The sequence below is a fragment of the Camarhynchus parvulus genome, chromosome 4 (assembly GCF_901933205.1).
Source record: "Camarhynchus parvulus chromosome 4, STF_HiC, whole genome shotgun sequence".
NCBI classification, from domain to species: Eukaryota; Metazoa; Chordata; class Aves; order Passeriformes; family Thraupidae; genus Camarhynchus; species Camarhynchus parvulus.
The window spans coordinates 23,136,357-23,154,209 of record NC_044574.1 but is presented as its reverse complement, the minus strand read 5'-3'; the positions used below and the strand labels follow the sequence as shown (position 1 = coordinate 23,154,209).

Genomic DNA, 17,853 nt, shown 5'->3' with positions numbered 1-17,853 from the left:
TAGTTGGTTTTGGTTGTACTGGAAGGAGGTGTGTTTAAGTGCAGAGATATAGAGAGCTCATAGAATCTGTAAAAGGGAAAAAGTGAAAAAATGGCATTGAAATGTTTTTGCTAAAACATTCATAAACTATGAGCAATACTTTAAAAATAACTAGGAAGTTTACCCAAGAATCCTTTTTCCTTTTTTTTTTTTTTTTGTAAAGAAAATGTTCTGATATTTTTGCTTGGTTTGTAATGTAAGATAGAGAGATTCTTAAGAATACATGTCTACAAAGCCTATGTAGCTACTTTGTTGATGAGTACTATAAGGTAATAAATAAACGTGCCTTTGTGCATCACATAAAATGTGAAGGAAGGGTTGTACTGTTCAATTTGACATTAATGAAGGAGGGAGTTCAAATTTCATTGATCTAGATCTTCTGTTTATTGTTTTCCTCATTTAAGAAGGGAAGGGATTTCTTTGTGAACTTGTCAAATTGGGAGGTAATGTGTGAGCAGAAGTAACAATGTTGTGTTGTTATTTCAGTACTGAATCTGTTCAGACTTGAGTTATGCTATTCAAGGTGTTAAATGCTATGTGTTGTGCAACTCAGCCTTTTTTCCAAAAACTTTGGAATGCCTGTAGCATTTTTTTAGGATTTGAGTTGATGTAATCTGCCAAAATAGTTGTCTTGGAACTTCTGTTATTAGAACTTGAATTCTGTGTACCAGAAGTAATGCAATTCTCTTTGTGTTTAGATGAAGATGATGATTTTGCCAATAAAAGAATTTCCCTGAAACCGAAGGAGAACGGGACGTCAGGGGTTGGTTGTCCAGGAACAAATACTGTGAAAAAAGAGGAGGTAAAACCACAAGCTAAAAGCAAACCCCTCTCTCCAGTGAAACAGACTCCCACCTCTGCACTTGATTTCTTTGGGACGAGGAGTGTCCAACGCTCAGAAAAGAAGCTGGTAGCAAGTAAAAGGAAAGAGGTGAGTACTGGTGAGGCTCCTGCTCATGTGTCTGATGGTAGCTCAGAATGGACATTTGGACTGCAAGGAAGTGCTGAAGTGCTGCTCCTACCTCCTGTTACTCTGTATGAGCATTCACATAGAAGTTGAGCTCTCATGATCCATCTGTGTGTGCACATCAAGTCCTCAAATACAAGTTTGGAGTACTTTCTATGTTTGATAAGATAGCACAAAGTTCAAGGTAGTATTTTCTTATTGGAAAGTGACTTTCCTTGAAATCCATAAAGTTTTCTGAGGTTGGGGAGTGGAAGGGATAGCTTATATTTGAGGGTGGAGGGCAGGCAGGAGAAGGAGAAGATTGTTTTCCCAAGCTTTATGGGGCACATATTCATGGAGTAACAAAGCACCAAGCAAAAGTATGGAGGAACTTAAAAATTCCCAGCGGTGTTATTGATGTGTTTTTCAAGTTGGGCAACTGTGATAGCTTGAGAGATGTTCAGCATTGTTTGAAGAGTTGAGATATTTATATTATAACATGGTCTTGTTTTGAATAACAAAATCCCTTGAAAATGGCCTTAATAGTGTTTAGGTTAGAGAGCTAGAAATTAATGTTGTGTGTCTCATTCACAGTCCTTTTCTAGAAGTGTACAGAAGGAATCTACACATATGAAATTATTATAATTGACACAGTAATGGAGTAACTGAATAATTGGTCATTTTTTCTTTAATATAGCCTTCACAGAGCAGAGACAGCACACTAGATGATGAGGCTATTGCTAGGCAACTGCAGCTTGAAGAAGATTCAGAGGTAAAAGCTCTACAAACTTAATGCTCTATAGCAAGAGCAGTTTGTTTACAAACTTATTATTGTTTTTCCTTAAGAAGTTAAGATGGACTTTCCAGGTATGCTGTAACTAAGTGTAATAAAATCCATCAATATGTGCAAGCCTGGTCACACAGTTATTTTTATAGGCCTTATTTCAGTTATGTAAATAGAATGTATCACTTAACCTATTTTCTCTCTATCCAGACTTTCTCTGTCTGTGCAGCTGATGTACTTCTAATAATCCTGCCTTTCACACAGAATTTGCTTTCTGCTTCCTTATGTTTTTGATGGTGTTATGTTTTTTTTCATTCTGTGGAGTAAAAAATTAAAAGTCATTGCCATCCATGATCTGTTTTACATGTCTTTTGAATTTTCTTATAGTTGAGAAAAATGTGAATGACCCTTACATGTCTTAAACTTTCCTATTTAAATCAGTACTACTATGAGGGGAAGGTACACATATTTACTTGCTTTTGGGAAAATTTGATTTCCCACATATAATATAATATAATATTGAGTATTGTTTGAAATAATTAGATTGTACAGACAAATCTGCACCTCTGAAAGTAAGGATGAGAGAAAGTGAATCCAGCTTTACCCTACTAGAAAGTTAAACAACCTGTCAGGAAAAATAAGATGATGTCTTTCATTTGAACTGATCTTATCCATAACAGTCAGAGTTTCTGTGCATCCCAGTACTTTATATCAGGTGTGTCTCTGCCTCAGTCTGCTTTGCACTGGGTGCTCTTTGCCCTTTCCCTTCCTCACTATACTCAGGGAAGGTAGATTTCACTGTACGGACACATACAAATAATGCCTGTGGCATTCTGGTTTTATAAAGTCATCTACTGGGATCTTAGAGCATGGCATGTTGGATTTCAATTATGAAAATAATTTTGTTGTTCTCTTGTTGAAACAATGGTCAGTATTTATTGGCAATAATGAACACTATTCACGAATAGAAAAGGTTTTCCCCAAGGTACTGTATTGCACAGGAAAGGTAACCAAAGGATCAGTTATCACTGGAGATGTCAGGTTTATGTTGTTAAGTGAAATAAAAATGAAGCCAAACTGACTCTGATGGGTTTTTTTACAACTAATAAATAACTTCCACAGATGTTGTGCACTATTTGTTCTTACTGATTCTTCCATCAGAGAAAATCAGTTGTATGAGTATAAGTAATAGAAAGTTAAAGTATATTTGCTTCCCTAAAGGAAATAGAACTGACACTAAGAGCAGGGCTAAGGGCAGTAGTTAAGTTCTCCAAAACAGAATTTTTTACATATACTTGTTGCTAGTAGTAAATGAGAATAAAACATTCATTCTGGAGACATCATAATTTTTAACAGGCATTGTTTCTACTTGCCTTTTGGATCTGCTTTTGATAAAGCTAGCAGGTTACATGTTGTTGCAGGCTGTTTGTTATGAGGTGCAGCCTTCAAAAGAAAAGGGCACACAGCAATAAAATATATGAACAAAAAACTCCTTTGAAAACAGCTTATACAGGCATAATAATGTTTCTAGTGCAACAAGTCAATTTTTCTCACTAGATTTAACTACTCTTCCTTTCTGGTGAAGACAAGTAATTCTTCAATACCATTTCCAGAAATTTATTTGCCTCTGGTAGGACACTCTTTTTCTAGCTATGTGCTCACTTAGTTTTTGTAAAAATATACTAGAGTTAGAACTTGTTTGGCATTAGCCTAAAAATCTTTTTTTTTTTCTTTTTTTTTTTTCCTTTCAGCTGGAGAGACAGCTGCATGAAGATGAAGAATTTGCTAGAACTCTGGCCATGTTGGATGAAACACCACAGAAGAAAAAGGTTGAATTCTTTTGAAACTTACACTTTTAGGAGTTGAATTGCTGGGGAGTGTTCTTATTTATACACCTTTGTTTTGAGACTTCCATACAAACGCATTAAAACCAGCAGGAACGTGTTTTCATGGAAATAGCATACTCACTCCTTATACTTCCCTCCTGGCTTTTCCTCCCTCAGTAGAGGGTGTCCTGCCTAGTCAGATAGTGTGTGCTGGATGCCTCTGTTGGGATGGTGTTTTAAGTTCTAGTCACAATTAAATGAAGTGTGTTGCTGTGTCCCTGTGGTAGCTTGGGATACACATCCCTGAGTTTGGCATTGTGTGTTTATTTAGGGTCGGAAAAACACAGAAGGAGAGCAAACAGTACTGAGCATCAACAGCAGCCCTAATACAACAGCAGGATACAAGCAGACAGAAAGAGGTAGGACACAGAAACTGAAAAGCATTGCACTAATTTATAATATTAATGAGATACCTTTTTATATATGAGCTCCTCTCCGTCTGCCTCTTTTCAAGTGAAAGCAACAGACTTAGCTGGTGCAGCCAAGAATTACTCTGCGAAGCCACAAACTAAAGCTGAACAGTTGGAGGGTTCTTGTTTACCCCCACAATCATCTGATGGTAAAAAAGAAGAGATGGCTGAAAAGGAAAGAGGTGCTCAAAATTCAGTATCAAGAGGAAAAGCAGCTTCAGGGAAAGAAGAGAAGAAAACACCAAAGAAGGAGAAAGTTTCTCCCAAGAAGACTGAGGTAGGAGCTATCAAAATTGATTTAGATGTCTTGGTGGAGTTTGCAGGAAAATAGTTTTCATTTATTATAGGTGTCACTGTTGTAACTTGGTACTTTGAATCTCCTGGGCATCTTTTAAGGGTTTGAATTCTGGTAAGACTGTAAGTTCCTTCCTTACTGCAGTTGTAAAACTGTGTGGAGAAAGTTACCTGGCAAAGTGTAATTTAAACAGATGAAGGACCTGAGGTCCTCTAATTAAGGTGTGCAGGTACATTGCAAAATCAGTTCTGTGCTTTCTCTTGTTTAACTTGGCTGGAAAACACAGAATGCAGGAATTCTGACACTTAGTGAGTGCAAACCTACTGATGTCATTGTGATGACCTTGAGAATCTGTTCTGTGCTTAGAACGATGGGTGGCTTTGTTTAGGGATTTATATTTCTCTCCCTAGTCTACTATTTTTTCTTATTTTTGATGTGCTATGTAAGAATAGAATTTGTGTTTTTTTATCTGATTCAGTAACTGTATTGGTTGAACACTGGCAGTTATTGGCAACATTAAAATGTACTTCTTAATCATACAGTATAAAGTACCTCATTTTGACAATTAAATAGCAGTTGTAATTACAAGAGAGAGCCTGCACCTCATTTTGAGGTGAGTTTTTAAGAGTTGTTTGCTGATTGAGAAGCTTAAGTGTCTCTTAAAGTCTACTTCATAGTATTTCTACTTTTACATAAGTGTACATCACAAATAGGATCTCAATTTAAAGTGACAATTTAAGAGTTGAGTGAGCGTGTATATGTGCAATAGATGAATCTACAGAGACCTGCCAAGAAATTATGGGTGCATATTTTTTAAGCTATCATATTTTTGAAATATTTTTGAAAGGAACAAGGAAAAACACCTCAACACAAGCACTAAAAGGAGAGCAACTTTCAGTTATTGCATGTTGATAGATTAAAAACAAGCGTTAGAACTTGCTTTTCCTTTGGTGCATGAAAATGTCTTAAGCTGTGAAGCTTGGGTTTATTTTGCTGTTTTTATAGCTGTAATGTGTATATTAATTTTTTTCCCTCTCCTGACCCAGTCTATAAGTCCTGAGGATTCTGAAAAGAAGCGAAACAATTACCAAGCTTACCGAAGCTTCCTTAATCGCGAGGGTCCCAAAGCACTGGGCTCCAAAGAGATACCTCAGGTAAGCTTGGCTGCAGGATTCTGTATATGAAGTGGAGTGTTCAGTAGATCTACTGCTGTAAGTAGTTTAAAAAATACCAACTTAACTGTTTTAAAGACTGGTATTTTTTTCACAGTAGGAAGAATGTATTAGAAAAACATAAATTGTAATGCTAAGCAGTGACTAAATGTAAGGAAGTGTACTAAAGAATTTGTACTCAGAACTTGGTTTAGGAAGTCATGATCATTAAAAATAGTTACTGGTCTTAAAGTTGAAGATTGCTGTCACTCAATTGATTCATATGCTGTGCTCGAAGCACAGAGTGCTACAAGTAGGGTCAGGTAAACAACGTAAGGACTTCTGTTGGTTTTCCCATTGGAACTTTTAGAACTATTACCTAGCTAGGTATGATAGTGTTATTTGTAAAGTTTGATAGGGTACTTGATGTGGTAGAGGGTTAAAATAGCTGATGGTTAAGAGCTATTTGGTAGAATTGTATCAGTAATGGCATTTTCTGCAATGCTCTGGTTCTCAGGGAGCTGAGAACTGCTTGGAAGGGCTGACATTTGTAATTACGGGAGTTCTGGAGTGCATTGAGAGAGATGAGGCCAAGTCTCTGATTGAGCGTTACGGAGGAAAGGTAACCGGCAATGTCAGCAAGAAAACAAATTACCTGGTGATGGGCCGGGACTGCGGCCAGTCCAAGTGTGAGAAGGTGAGTGGGCTCCTGCCTGGCCAAAGGCAAAGTGCAGCTCAATTGTTCCTCTCTTCACTGGTAATTCTAGTATCCCTGCCAGCAGGAAGCAGTACTAACCAGAAAGTGCATCTTTAAAATGAAAAGTTGCCTAGTGGTTTACGGCTTTGTTTTGTTTTTACTTCTGTGCATACATACAATACACAAACACAGATATATAACTGTTGTTGTTGTGTTTCTAGTCATAGTTTTTTTACTGGAAAACACTTTGAAATGAATTATGTAAATCCTGATGTAACTTGATTTCACATTTAATTCTTTCTTTTGCTCCAGGCATCCACTTTAGGTACAAAAATTATTGATGAAGATGGTCTATTTGATCTTATTCGAACTATGCCAGGCAAAAAGTCAAAATATGAGCTGGCAGCTGAAACAGAGGTATGCTTTTTTTGCTTTGGTTTGTTTTTAATTGAAAGGAGTTTGTCTTCTCTTCCAGTAACACAACAGTCATCAGTTTGACCTTTTAGGTTAAAAGTGAAAGTTTTTTGTTTGTGCTGAAGACAAATGACTACTTGGGAGCTAAAGGTTATTTTCACACTGGGACATTATTCTGCATTTTAGGTACCTGACAGAGTAGGTAATTGCATCTCCTTAGATGGTATCGGGTTGAAACAAGGAGTATTGATTCATTCTTTGGAATAAGTAATTGTGATAATGATACCATGTGGTACCCAGACAGGCCCAGAAATATGTAAACTATTTGTATGCATAACAGATCTTTTCTTTATGTGGTACTTGAACTACAAATATTAAAGGGATTTTTTTCAGGCAATACCAAAAAAGAGCTAACAAGCTTTTTGTGCACGTTTAAATTTAGCTTGTAGGGGCTGATGGAATGTTATTAGAATCTCTGTTAGCTCTAACATATGGTGTAGTCATTACAGACATGACTTATTTATGCAAAGATACCATTAGTGTCCCAGGGAAAAGCAACTCTGAGCTTATTAACTATCACTTATGCTCCCTTTGAATTGTTTTGGGTTGAGCAACTTTTGCAAATGTTTTGCAAGAGTTTCAAGGGTGTCTCACCTGTTTGTTCCAAACTTAGTCATCAGTTTAGCATTGTAGGATGCCTCAGGCTTTGTGAATTAGGGGACTCCTTTTGGAATGACCAGAACACTTCCTGCCTCTTTTTTGTGGGTTGTACTAGAGAACCTGGTGACATTGTGTTTAGCCATGCTTTATTTCTCAGAGAGTATTTCTGTATCTGCTCTTGAAGTTTTTTGAATCAATGCATAAGCTTTGTCACTTTCGAAGCACTTCTGTAATTGTTAAATATGCTGTTTCTTTACTGTATTTTTTCCTATAATTTCTTTTTAATTTTTTATTTTTTTAAGGCAAAGAAAGTGGAGTCAAAACCCAAAAAGACACCAGAGAAAGCTGAAGCTGGGAAAAGGAATTTTAGCCCCTACAAAAGGGAAGCTAATAATAAAAAATACAAGTCTACTCCTGAAAAAGGAGAAACCATCAGATCTGTCAAGAAAGAAACCACTGCTGTTCGAAAACTTACGGACTTCAAACGTCAGACTGTAGAGGAGAAAGAGGCCCCAAAACCTAAGGGAAACTTGGTTTCTGAGGTTAATGAAGATGGCACAGAGAAATTGCTGTGGGTAGATAAATATAAGCCTGTATCTCTTAAGGCAATTATTGGACAGCAGGGTGAGCAAAGCTGTGCCAATAAACTGCTCCGATGGCTCAGAAACTGGCACAAGAACACCTTGGAAGATGGACAAGGTGACTGGCCTGGTTAATTTTCTGTGTTCTTTTATGCTAATCATGCTCCTTGGTTCCCTGGACCACTGAGGGCCTGGGTGGTAGCAGAGCAGCTCTAGAAATCGGGAATAAGGCTCCACTCAGATGTGTTTTTAGCAGCAATCAAGCCTGAGGTTTTTTTGGTGAAGTAGTTGTTCATTTACTTCCCACCTCCCCACCTGAAAAAAAAGCAGAAAAATGTGTCTTAAAAGACTTTTTCCCCCAAGTCTGAGTTTTCATTTTTACAAAAACCTCCAAAATATCCTACTGTGATGTATCTAAAAATGACCTTGTGTTGAGCCTATTGATTTCTTCCTCAGCAAGAGGAAATAGGTTAGGCACGGGCAACAGTGAAGATACAGGATAAGAACAGGTCTAAAGAGCTGCTGTCATGTGAAGGGATGAATTGTCAAGGTCCTGCCTCTGGCAAGACGTGCATATGTGAAGTAGACAGTTGGTCATCCTATAGACAGACAGGTTTTTCTGTGTTTAAAAGAGGGTTTTAGTTCAGCTCTAGTAGGTAGTGGGTTTTTGTGTGTGGCATGTTTGGGGTTTGGCTTAATTTGTTTGTGGTGGTGTGTGGGTTTGGTGGTGTTTTTGGTTTTTTATGTGTATGATGTGGTTGTGAGGAAATTGCTGAAATGGTTGTATTACATTAATAGCACTTTTTGGTATTTTTCAGTTCAAAATCACTGCAAGTCATAAGCTGTAAGGTGGTTTAAGCTGCTTTTACCCGAGTAGTTTACCTGAGATGCAGCTGTGTTTACCTGAGATGCAGCTGTGTATGCATCTTCGGGGATGTTCTTCTTGGTCCTTAAATGAGGAAAAATTCCAATGATGCTTGATATCTTTAGGAGCATGCAGTTTGTTTTATAATTACATACCCAGGTAAAACCTGAAACTTTTTTTTTTTTTTAGCCAAAAACCTGGTAAAACTGGAAGCAAAGATGATGGGACAGGCTTTAAAGCAGCATTACTTTCTGGTCCACCTGGAGTTGGTAAAACTACTACAGCTGCTTTGGTTTGTAAGGTGAGGTCATAGTAATGGTTGTTCCGAACACTTTTTTGTTACATATTAATTCTGAATCTGGATACAGCTGCTGTGTGCAGGTGGGTGTGCTCTGAATGACCAGGGTCTGCTCTCAGCCAGGTTGCACCTGCTCAGAACAGGGTTACAGGTGAAAATATGTGGCTGTTTGGATACCTTTACCAGGTCTGAGGTGAGAAGGTACCAATGGGCGTCTGCATTTCTTTCTGTTACACTGAGAGGAAACATATCACAGTATGTTGAATAATTGGAAATGGTTTTCCAGAATTGTGAGCATTCAGCACTGGTTCTGCAAGTTGGAGAATATTTGCATTTAGTGGGAGTCAAATTCTGGCAAGCTTTTTGAAAGGCTAAGGTCATGGGTTTTATATGTCTAACAGAGAGATATTTCCTAGATTTCTTCTAAATTGAAATGCTACTTCAGGATGAGAGAAATTGACAGGGGTATGTGTCCATTTCTAAATCTGAATTTAGAAATGTGTTGTGTAGAGTAACTCTTAATCCTTTTCTCCCCCTTCCCCCATGGCATGTCTTTGAGCTCTGTGCCAACAAGTTGATGCCACATCTGGAACTAGACTGGAAAAGGTGAACGTGCTGTCTTGGGCTTGCTTTTTTTTCCTTAAAGCATATAATTTTCTGTTTCTGGTTTCCAACCTGGCTTGCTCTCAGCTGCCTCAGGACTCTACAGAGCATTTCTCTGTGCTCCACAGGAAATGCCAGCAAAACAGACCAATGCTGTGTGTGCTCAGTGCTGTGTTCTGGCTGCCTCTGGCAGGAGAGTTTGCTGATAAAGGAGCAGCTGGGTTAAGTTGTGTCAGGGACTGACAGAAGTGTTAGTGCTGCTGTGGGAGTCATGTGTTTCCTATTGGCTAAATAGTTAAAAGCTTCTCTTTCCTGCAGCTTTCAGAGCCATGTGGTATGTTTCTTTGTTATGCAGCTGGAAATACCATGGAGCTTAGCCAGCCTTGGCTCACAGCTCTGTTCCAGTTCTGTTAATCTTCCAAAATTTAAAATGTGCCACTGACTCCAATGCTTCCACATCCCCCTCAATTAAAACAAAACTAAAACTAACCAAACAAAAAACCCCCTAACAACCAACCAACAAAAAAACCCAAAAGAAACAAACAAAAAACCAATTCAAAAAACACAACAAAAAACCCCACCACAAAACAAAACAGAAAGTGTCTCTTTTGGGCCTATCCGTTCCACACATGGTTAAAAGTTTTTTTTTAATTGCTAGAGAAAATGAGTATAAGGGGAGAAACTAATTAAAGCTGTATTTGTCCCTGATCTGTTTTCTCACTTTTTATGTGGTTTGTGTGTTTGGACCAGGAGCTGGGCTATAGCTACGTGGAGCTGAATGCCAGCGACACTCGCAGCAAGAACAGTCTGAAAGAAGTCGTTGCTGAATCACTTAACAACACCAGCATCAAAGACTTCTGTTCTGGTACGTCTGTTGCTTGAAGCAGACTTTTGTTTTATTAAGAGTCTGCTTAGAGGAAGGACAGAGCTTCCTTATTACACAACAATGTTAGGAATTTACATTGCTTGTCTGGTGGAGGGGACTGGCTCTAATAGGGATGGGTTCATGTAGTAAGCTGTTAGGTTTCTTCTTCAGTTTAGAACTAAATTGTGCTACTTCTAGAATGAGTTGTTAATCTGCACAAACTACTCAAGAACTCTGCAGTTGCTCCTCTGTTCCATGGGACTTGTTTCTAAGAAAATTACATGAGGTTATAGTCTGGTCTGTGAACATAGATTCATGTGATCAAGTGACAGAGCCACCACCTCAGTAGCCTAGGATGGGGTTATCTTACTTAGCATTGGGTAAAACTCTGAGCAAGACTCCTTTGTTCTCATCTCATTTTCTTATCCATATTCATTTTCAGGTGCATCTTCATCAGTTAGCGGGAAGCATGTATTGATCATGGATGAAGTGGATGGTATGGCAGGCAATGAAGACAGAGGAGGGATTCAGGTGAAGCCACTGTAGTTCCTAGCTAATGCCATTGCCAAGAGTGTGCCATATATAGCACAAGATAGTCAAGCCACTCTGTCCTCAAACCATGGTCCATAAACAAACTCTCTGCAGAGTACAGTCTGACGTGTTTTAGAAGCCTGTTTTTGTGTAAGAATTGTGCCTTGGTAGATGGGGGAAAAAGGATACTTGTGTAGAAGAAGCCTGGAGTGATGAACTTGAGTGTGTGCACTTTAGAAGAGGTACATTTATCCTAAGGTCTCTCTAAGGTGACATCTCCCTGCAGTGGGAGGTTCATAGTCTGGCTGGGAATGTTGCTCTTTTGCATAGGCAGTAACACTGAGTAACTAATGTATGGCATAGGCAGCAACATCCTTTGTTCTCTTCAGTAGCTCCAGTTTTAGCTTCTGAGGATTTCTTATAGTCATGTGCAGTACTTTGATGGTAAAGCGCACACAGATTTTTAGCTTAAATGCAGATATTTTCATTGTAGGGATGAAACTGAACTGAATTTCACCTTCATTAGAGCTAGCAAACTTTGTTCTGGTAAACCTAAAAATGATGAAGCCTCTTGGAGCAGAGACGAGCTGGTCTTTTTACTTTCTGCCTTTTCATTCTTTGTGGCAGGGTGCAGCCAGAAAGCTGTGTGTGCGCTCTGGGCATAAGCCAGGTCAAACTGGCCTTTGGAGAAATGAGTCTAGTTCTGTAGGTCGATAGCTGTGCTCTGGGCTATTGGTCTTCATTGCTTCTTCAAGATGGTTCCAAACAGAATTGCTGGAAGTAGACAATGGAAGTGGGTAGGCGGCAGATCTCTTGCAGCTGAATCGAGCAGGAAGTGAAAAACGGAGGCGAGGGGCCAGGTTTGCACTGTGTAGAAATGTGATTACAGCAGGAGTGTTATGGACTTGGCACCTGTCAAGGATCTGATTTAAGGCAGGGACTAATGCTGCTTGGTATGACATTCTAATTGTTCTCATTATCCAGGTTATCTGATGGCATTGTACGTGTTTAAATTGCAGGAGCTGATTGCTTTGATCCGGCACACGAAGGTTCCCATCATTTGCATGTGCAACGATCGCAACCACCCCAAGATGCGCTCCTTGGTCCACTACTGCTTGGATCTTCGTTTTCAGAGACCTCGGCTAGAACAGATCAAAGTAAGTAGGCTGTGGCTTTATGGGCTGCACTGAATTACCATCAGGAACTTCAGTTTTCATGTGGCACAGTTTATTCAGAATTGGATACTTAATCCATCATCTCAGTGAGTAACTGCTTTTCAGTGAATGAATTGTCTGAGTTTCTCTTCCCGAAGCCTTTTGGATTTTAGATGTCTGCCTTAAGAATATATCCAAAATTGGTTTTTATAAACAAATATGCTCTTTTTTACATCAATGGTAAATGATGACTTATGATTATGAGAAAAAATTTTAGCTATATGTGCTTTAAAAATTTAGAAAATATGCAGTGTTCTTTCATAGATGTGTCAGTATGTTTTGCTGGGGCAAGAACTCATAGGAATTCTCTAGTGACAGTTTCTCAATTGTGATTACAGGGTGCCATGATGTCTATTGCATTTAAAGAAGGTTTAAAAATTCCCCCACCTGCTATGCAAGAGATAATCCTGGCAGCAAATCAGGACATCAGACAGGTCAGTACCCATTCAGCATCAGTGACCATTCAGATAGCAGATTATGTATATTGAATTAAAAGTATTTGAACAGTATTTTTATGTATAAAGATTAGGCTGTTATTGCCAGTGTCTTCCATTTAAATTCTATTATGCTACAAAATTGTAAATTTTGTTCTTTAGGTTTTACATAATCTTAATATGTGGTGTGCAAAAGACAAATCACTGACTTATGATGAGGCTAAAACAGATGCCAGCAGAGCCAAAAAGGACATCAAACTGGTAAGTGTCAAATACTGGATTGGCTTTTACCGTCATATTCTAATGTAATCACTTGGGTTTATAAGCAGTTCTTTTGAACTGAAGCACTGAATAAAGCCTAGGTGCCAAGGACTATCACATTTGCCACAAACAGTTGAAGAGTAGTATATCCAGGACTGAATATAAATTTGATATACTTGTCTCGTATGTAAGATGCAATTCTGAAGCTCATACTTCCCATCCTTTGTCCTCTGTTTAGGAGATAATTCTCTTAATACCAAAAATAAATTACAGTTCTTAAAACTGGTAAAGTTCTAGGACAGAAATACTGAATGAGGAGCTTGTACAGATGAGTGAAGATACTTCTGGATACTGATTTTGTTGATACTGTGCTGTGTCTTTCTTTTTGTGTTGACCTTCTAGCTGCTGACTTCTTGAAATGTCATTTATTTAGGGCCCCTTTGATGTGGTCCGGAAGGTTTTTGCTACTGGAGAGGAGGCTGCCCGTATGTCTCTTATAGACAAATCAGATCTTTTCTTCCATGATTATTCACTAGCACCTCTTTTTGTCCAAGAGAACTATGTGCATGTGAAACCAGCTGCTGCTGGGTGAGTTACTCCAAACCCTAAACTGACATAGGCTTTTGTGTCAGGGAGTCAAAGTAGACTAAAACCTATCTGGATATTTCTGCCTTGTAATAAAGTCAACTTCATTTTTTTTTCCAGGGGTAATTTAAAAAAGCACTTGGTGCTCTTGAGTAGAGCAGCTGATAGTATATGTGATGGTGATATAGTGGACAGACAGATTCGTAGCAAGCAGAACTGGAATCTTCTTCCAACACAGGTGAGCACTTAACACTCATTTTATGTTCTTTAAGGGGGGCTGTCCAGTGTTAAAGGTGGATCTGTGGAAATTGGTGTTTCAGTGTAGTTATACGATCTGTACAATTTGTACTTCATGTAGTATTTTCTGTCCCGCTGGTGATCAGAAGAGTTTCCTATATCCATATTGTTGAGCCCATGCTGCAACATGAAATGAAATCTTCAGAAATGTGGAGAAGGTGGACAGTTCACAAAGCATAGAAGCACATGGTGTGGATCACTTGTGCTGTTACAAGCTTGCTCTGTCCTTCCTCTCACCAGGGTAGGATTTCTTTCAATGCACAGAGGACTGAAACTTGGTCACTGTACTTCTTTTAATGCTCACTGAATCACTGACAAGACTTGTGCTTAAAGGATTATGTCTGGCATCAGAGAATGCATTGTAGGTGAAATTGGAAGGCACCTCTGGATGTCATCTAGTTCAGTACAGGTCCAAAGAGCTGTATGCTTAGGAACAGAGCTGACTTGATGTAGATTGCAGTGTTCTTTGGAAAGCTCTCCTTCACCATGTCTGTGTGTTGGAGATCACTTGTTTGTGTGAAGTCAGCTATTTGACTGCACTCTAAACTGGACATGAGAAAAGGCCGTGTTTTGGGGTTGTCTGTTTGGTTTTTTTTGGTCTTTCTTCTTTTGAGTTTTGAAACCCAGATAACTTCACATGTATTTTAGAACATGTTAATAAACAGGGTGGTACAAGAGATGAAGCTGTAACCTTAGAGGGATTGACCAGAAATAAGCAATTGGGAGAGTTCTCTTAAAGTAAGCTGTGTCCACTGTGGCCCTGTGTCAACTACCCCTCTTCTCTGGGGACAGTGAAGTGCAGGGCAGTGTGTCATAGTGTCCATGAGACTTTCAGCGTGATCTGAATTTGGCATGTGTGTTACTTTTTCAGGCTATTTATGCAAGTGTTCTCCCAGGGGAGCTGATGAGGGGTTACATGTCCCAGTTTCCTGTCTTTCCCAGCTGGCTGGGGAAATTTTCATCCACAGGCAAACACGATCGTATCATTCAAGAACTGGCAATGCACATGAGTCTCAGGTAGTACTGGCATTCCTCTGATACAGTTCTTTCTTGTGCAGCTCATTACCTACCATCAATTCCTCGCGGTGCTTGGTGCAAATAAGTGACACGTTCATGTGTTCTGTGAATGTGTTCCTGTGTTATTGGTGACGCTTTTCTCAGTGCTTAATTTGTACAAGTCAATCACAAGTACCTTGCATTTTTCTTTTTTCCCCTGAAGTTGTTTCTCAGTTAGAGATATGTTTCCCCAGACTGGTGTTCAAATACCTTGCATTAGTTATTCCCCAGTGCAGATATGGCAAAAGGAATGGCACACTGTAATTTGCAGTTTGCTCTTAAGGCAGCAGATTGTTGATTTGCTGAAGGCCTCCTTACCTATTTGTTCTTGTCTTTAGAACTAGTCAGTGTTGCTGGTTGGACAGATTTACTTACTCAGTACTTTATTTTCAATTTGACAAAGAACTCAGACATGCAAGAGGACAGTAAATATGGAATATTTGTCATATTTGCGGGATGCACTTGTCCAGCCCTTGAGAGACTTTGGAGCAGATGGTGTACAACAAGCTATAACATTTATGGACTCCTACTGCTTGATGAAAGAAGATGTTGAAAATATCATGGAAATAAGCACATGGGGAGGCAAACCCAGTCCTTTTTCAAAGCTGGATCCCAAGGTAAAATTCACCAGTGAATTTTTTTGTTTTCTTCCATATCTTGAAAAAAATCCTAGAATAACTGCTATGGGTATGGATGTGCTTTGGAAAGCCTGAAGTTGGTGGACCAGCTTAACCATAATTAATAGTAGGCTTTGTGAATCAGCTGTCAAACATAGCACTAAGTTCAGGGCTAAGTCCTAAAAGATAATCAGGCTGTGCTTCACTCAGGAGTCTTACACTTTTTGTTCCTGGTGTAAAGGATTACTAGGAGTCAGTTGTGTCTTGGGTACAGAAGCAGAACACAGGAAGGACAGGGAAAGTTGGTACCTTTCTACAAGGAAGCTCTGGCTGTAAGGGCTGTGTCCTTCAGGCACAGCCCTGCCTGTCTTACCATCCTGCAAAGGAGGAGGGACACACAGCTGCCTGTGTTACAGAGCAGGCACTGCCTTCAGAGACTGCCTGGCAGCTTACACCTTTCCCAGTTGTGTCAGACAGAACTGCCAGACCTGGGGTGCTTCATGTGCTGCTCTTCCAGCACCCAGCTACTGCACTCCAGTGGTTGGGCCCCTCACCTGGTACAAGGTGAGCTTAAGCTCAGATTGCTTTTACAAACTAGGCAGATGTGATCTGAAACAGATCAGGTGCTCATGGAAAGAGAAGAACCTGCTGGAAACTAAACCTACACTACTATCAGGTGTTTTTCCCTAGTCTGAATATGCTGCTTAGTCTGGCAAGTGTACAGTGCTGCTGAAGGGGGCTCTGGTGTAACTGTGCTGAAATTATTGTAGGCCTGAGCAAGAAGCATCTGAAGATACACACTTTATTGAGGATTATGTGGGAGTTGTTTAAAATGAGCCTTCACCATACAGCTCTTAAACACTTTGTGTCCTTTTGAGAGCATGTCATCTTCTGTGTATCTTTGGTCATGTCTTTTCAAAGGAAAGTTGATGTGGAATCTGTCAGTAAGTTGCTAACAATCTACAGTTCCTAAACTGATGCTCAGTTTCCTTCCTTCTACCCTGCCAGGTCAAAGCAGCTTTCACACGTGCCTACAACAAAGAGGCACATCTGACTCCATATTCACTTAGTGCTGTCAAGGCATCCAAAAGGCAGTCGGGATCTGCTGCGACCTTAGAGCTGAGTGAAGACTTGACTGTGGAAGAGATCCAGTCTGATGAGGATGAGCAGGATACTGTTGACAGTGATGCAATGATTAAGGTGATTTAATTTCCTCAGTATTAAACAACCTCACTGAAGTGTTGGGGCTTTTTTGTTTTTAGTTAGCTTTCTGTGACTTTTAACATCATCTTAATGAATTAAGAAAAAAATCATAGAAGTATTAAATAATCTCGCAACTTTTAAAATTTTAACTGGTGGTAGTGTGGAAGAGTCTAAGTTACTTCCATCCATTGTCTTATGTTGGACCAAAGTGAGACATCACTCTAAATCTAAAATTCTGCATCCAATTACAAAACTTCGTAATATTTCAAGTGTTGGTGAGGATAGTGCCAGTGGCAAGGAGCCACCACAGGCCTGTGCTTCCTACAGATGACAATTCTAGTAATACCTTTGTAGGTATCACCAAAGGGGGACCCTTAAGACTGAATATGGTAGCCTATACTCTCTATGGCATTTAGAAACTTCACACCTGAAAGAGGAGGGAAAGAGGTGGCTTTTTCCTTAACACTTGACTACATTTTGACTTAAACTTTTGTCAGCTGGATTTTAAACTGTCTGTATTTCTCTTTGTAGCAAAAAAAGGTGAAGTCTTCCAAGCTGCCAAAAAGAGAGAAAAATGAAGAAACAACAAAAAAAGAAGGGAAGAGAAAAGAGAAAACAAGACATTTAGAGTAAAGCCTTGCTTTGGACACAGCTTTGCATGTCTAACTTCTGCCAGGAACATGAAACAGATGCAGTGCTGCTGCTGGGAAAGTAGAACCAGTGCATTGAAAATGCTCCTCTTATAGAGGTGCTGTAGCTCTTGTGCTCTCACCCTGCTGTGCTTACTCCTGACATGGTACATGTTACAAGCTATAACTTCCTCGTGCAACAGACACCAGGTGCGTGAACATGCTGAAAATGTCATGCTTAGTTACCTGGCATTTCTGCTGAGTCTTCCTGGGACTTCACTGCTTTTTTTCTTTTTTTTAATATAAATCCCCTGACATTATGTGGTGAAGTCTTGTAAATAGTACATGATGGAAAAACCCCCATACATAAATGGCTTATTTGTACATTATAGAAATTAAGCAGTATATAAAATTGCAATAAAATGTTTCACAGGATTCTTTTAAAGCTTTGGTTAAGTTCATGGAGTGTTCTGTCCTGTTTCTCTCCTTTATTCCACAGTTTTGTTTTTCCTTTACATACGTGATGTGGTGT

General features: G+C 39.3%; 1 protein-coding gene across 1 annotated transcript in view; it reads left to right on the top strand.

Moving 5' to 3' along the window:
- The window catches only part of RFC1 (replication factor C subunit 1), a 33,260-nt gene extending 15,494 nt beyond the window's left edge, over window positions 1-17,766 (top strand). Inside the window, 21 exon segments of the mRNA XM_030947077.1 lie at window positions 738-970; window positions 1,683-1,757; window positions 3,521-3,598; window positions 3,927-4,014; window positions 4,110-4,342; window positions 5,407-5,514; window positions 6,029-6,208; window positions 6,521-6,625; window positions 7,585-7,988; window positions 8,918-9,029; window positions 10,380-10,494; window positions 10,937-11,025; window positions 12,045-12,182; window positions 12,578-12,673; window positions 12,836-12,934; window positions 13,368-13,522; window positions 13,640-13,757; window positions 14,688-14,833; window positions 15,276-15,489; window positions 16,498-16,689; window positions 17,224-17,766. Coding sequence (XP_030802937.1) covers window positions 738-970; window positions 1,683-1,757; window positions 3,521-3,598; window positions 3,927-4,014; window positions 4,110-4,342; window positions 5,407-5,514; window positions 6,029-6,208; window positions 6,521-6,625; window positions 7,585-7,988; window positions 8,918-9,029; window positions 10,380-10,494; window positions 10,937-11,025; window positions 12,045-12,182; window positions 12,578-12,673; window positions 12,836-12,934; window positions 13,368-13,522; window positions 13,640-13,757; window positions 14,688-14,833; window positions 15,276-15,489; window positions 16,498-16,689; window positions 17,224-17,325 — 3,080 coding nt within the window. The 3' untranslated portion in view covers window positions 17,326-17,766.
- Window positions 17,767-17,853: the final 87 nt, after the last annotated feature.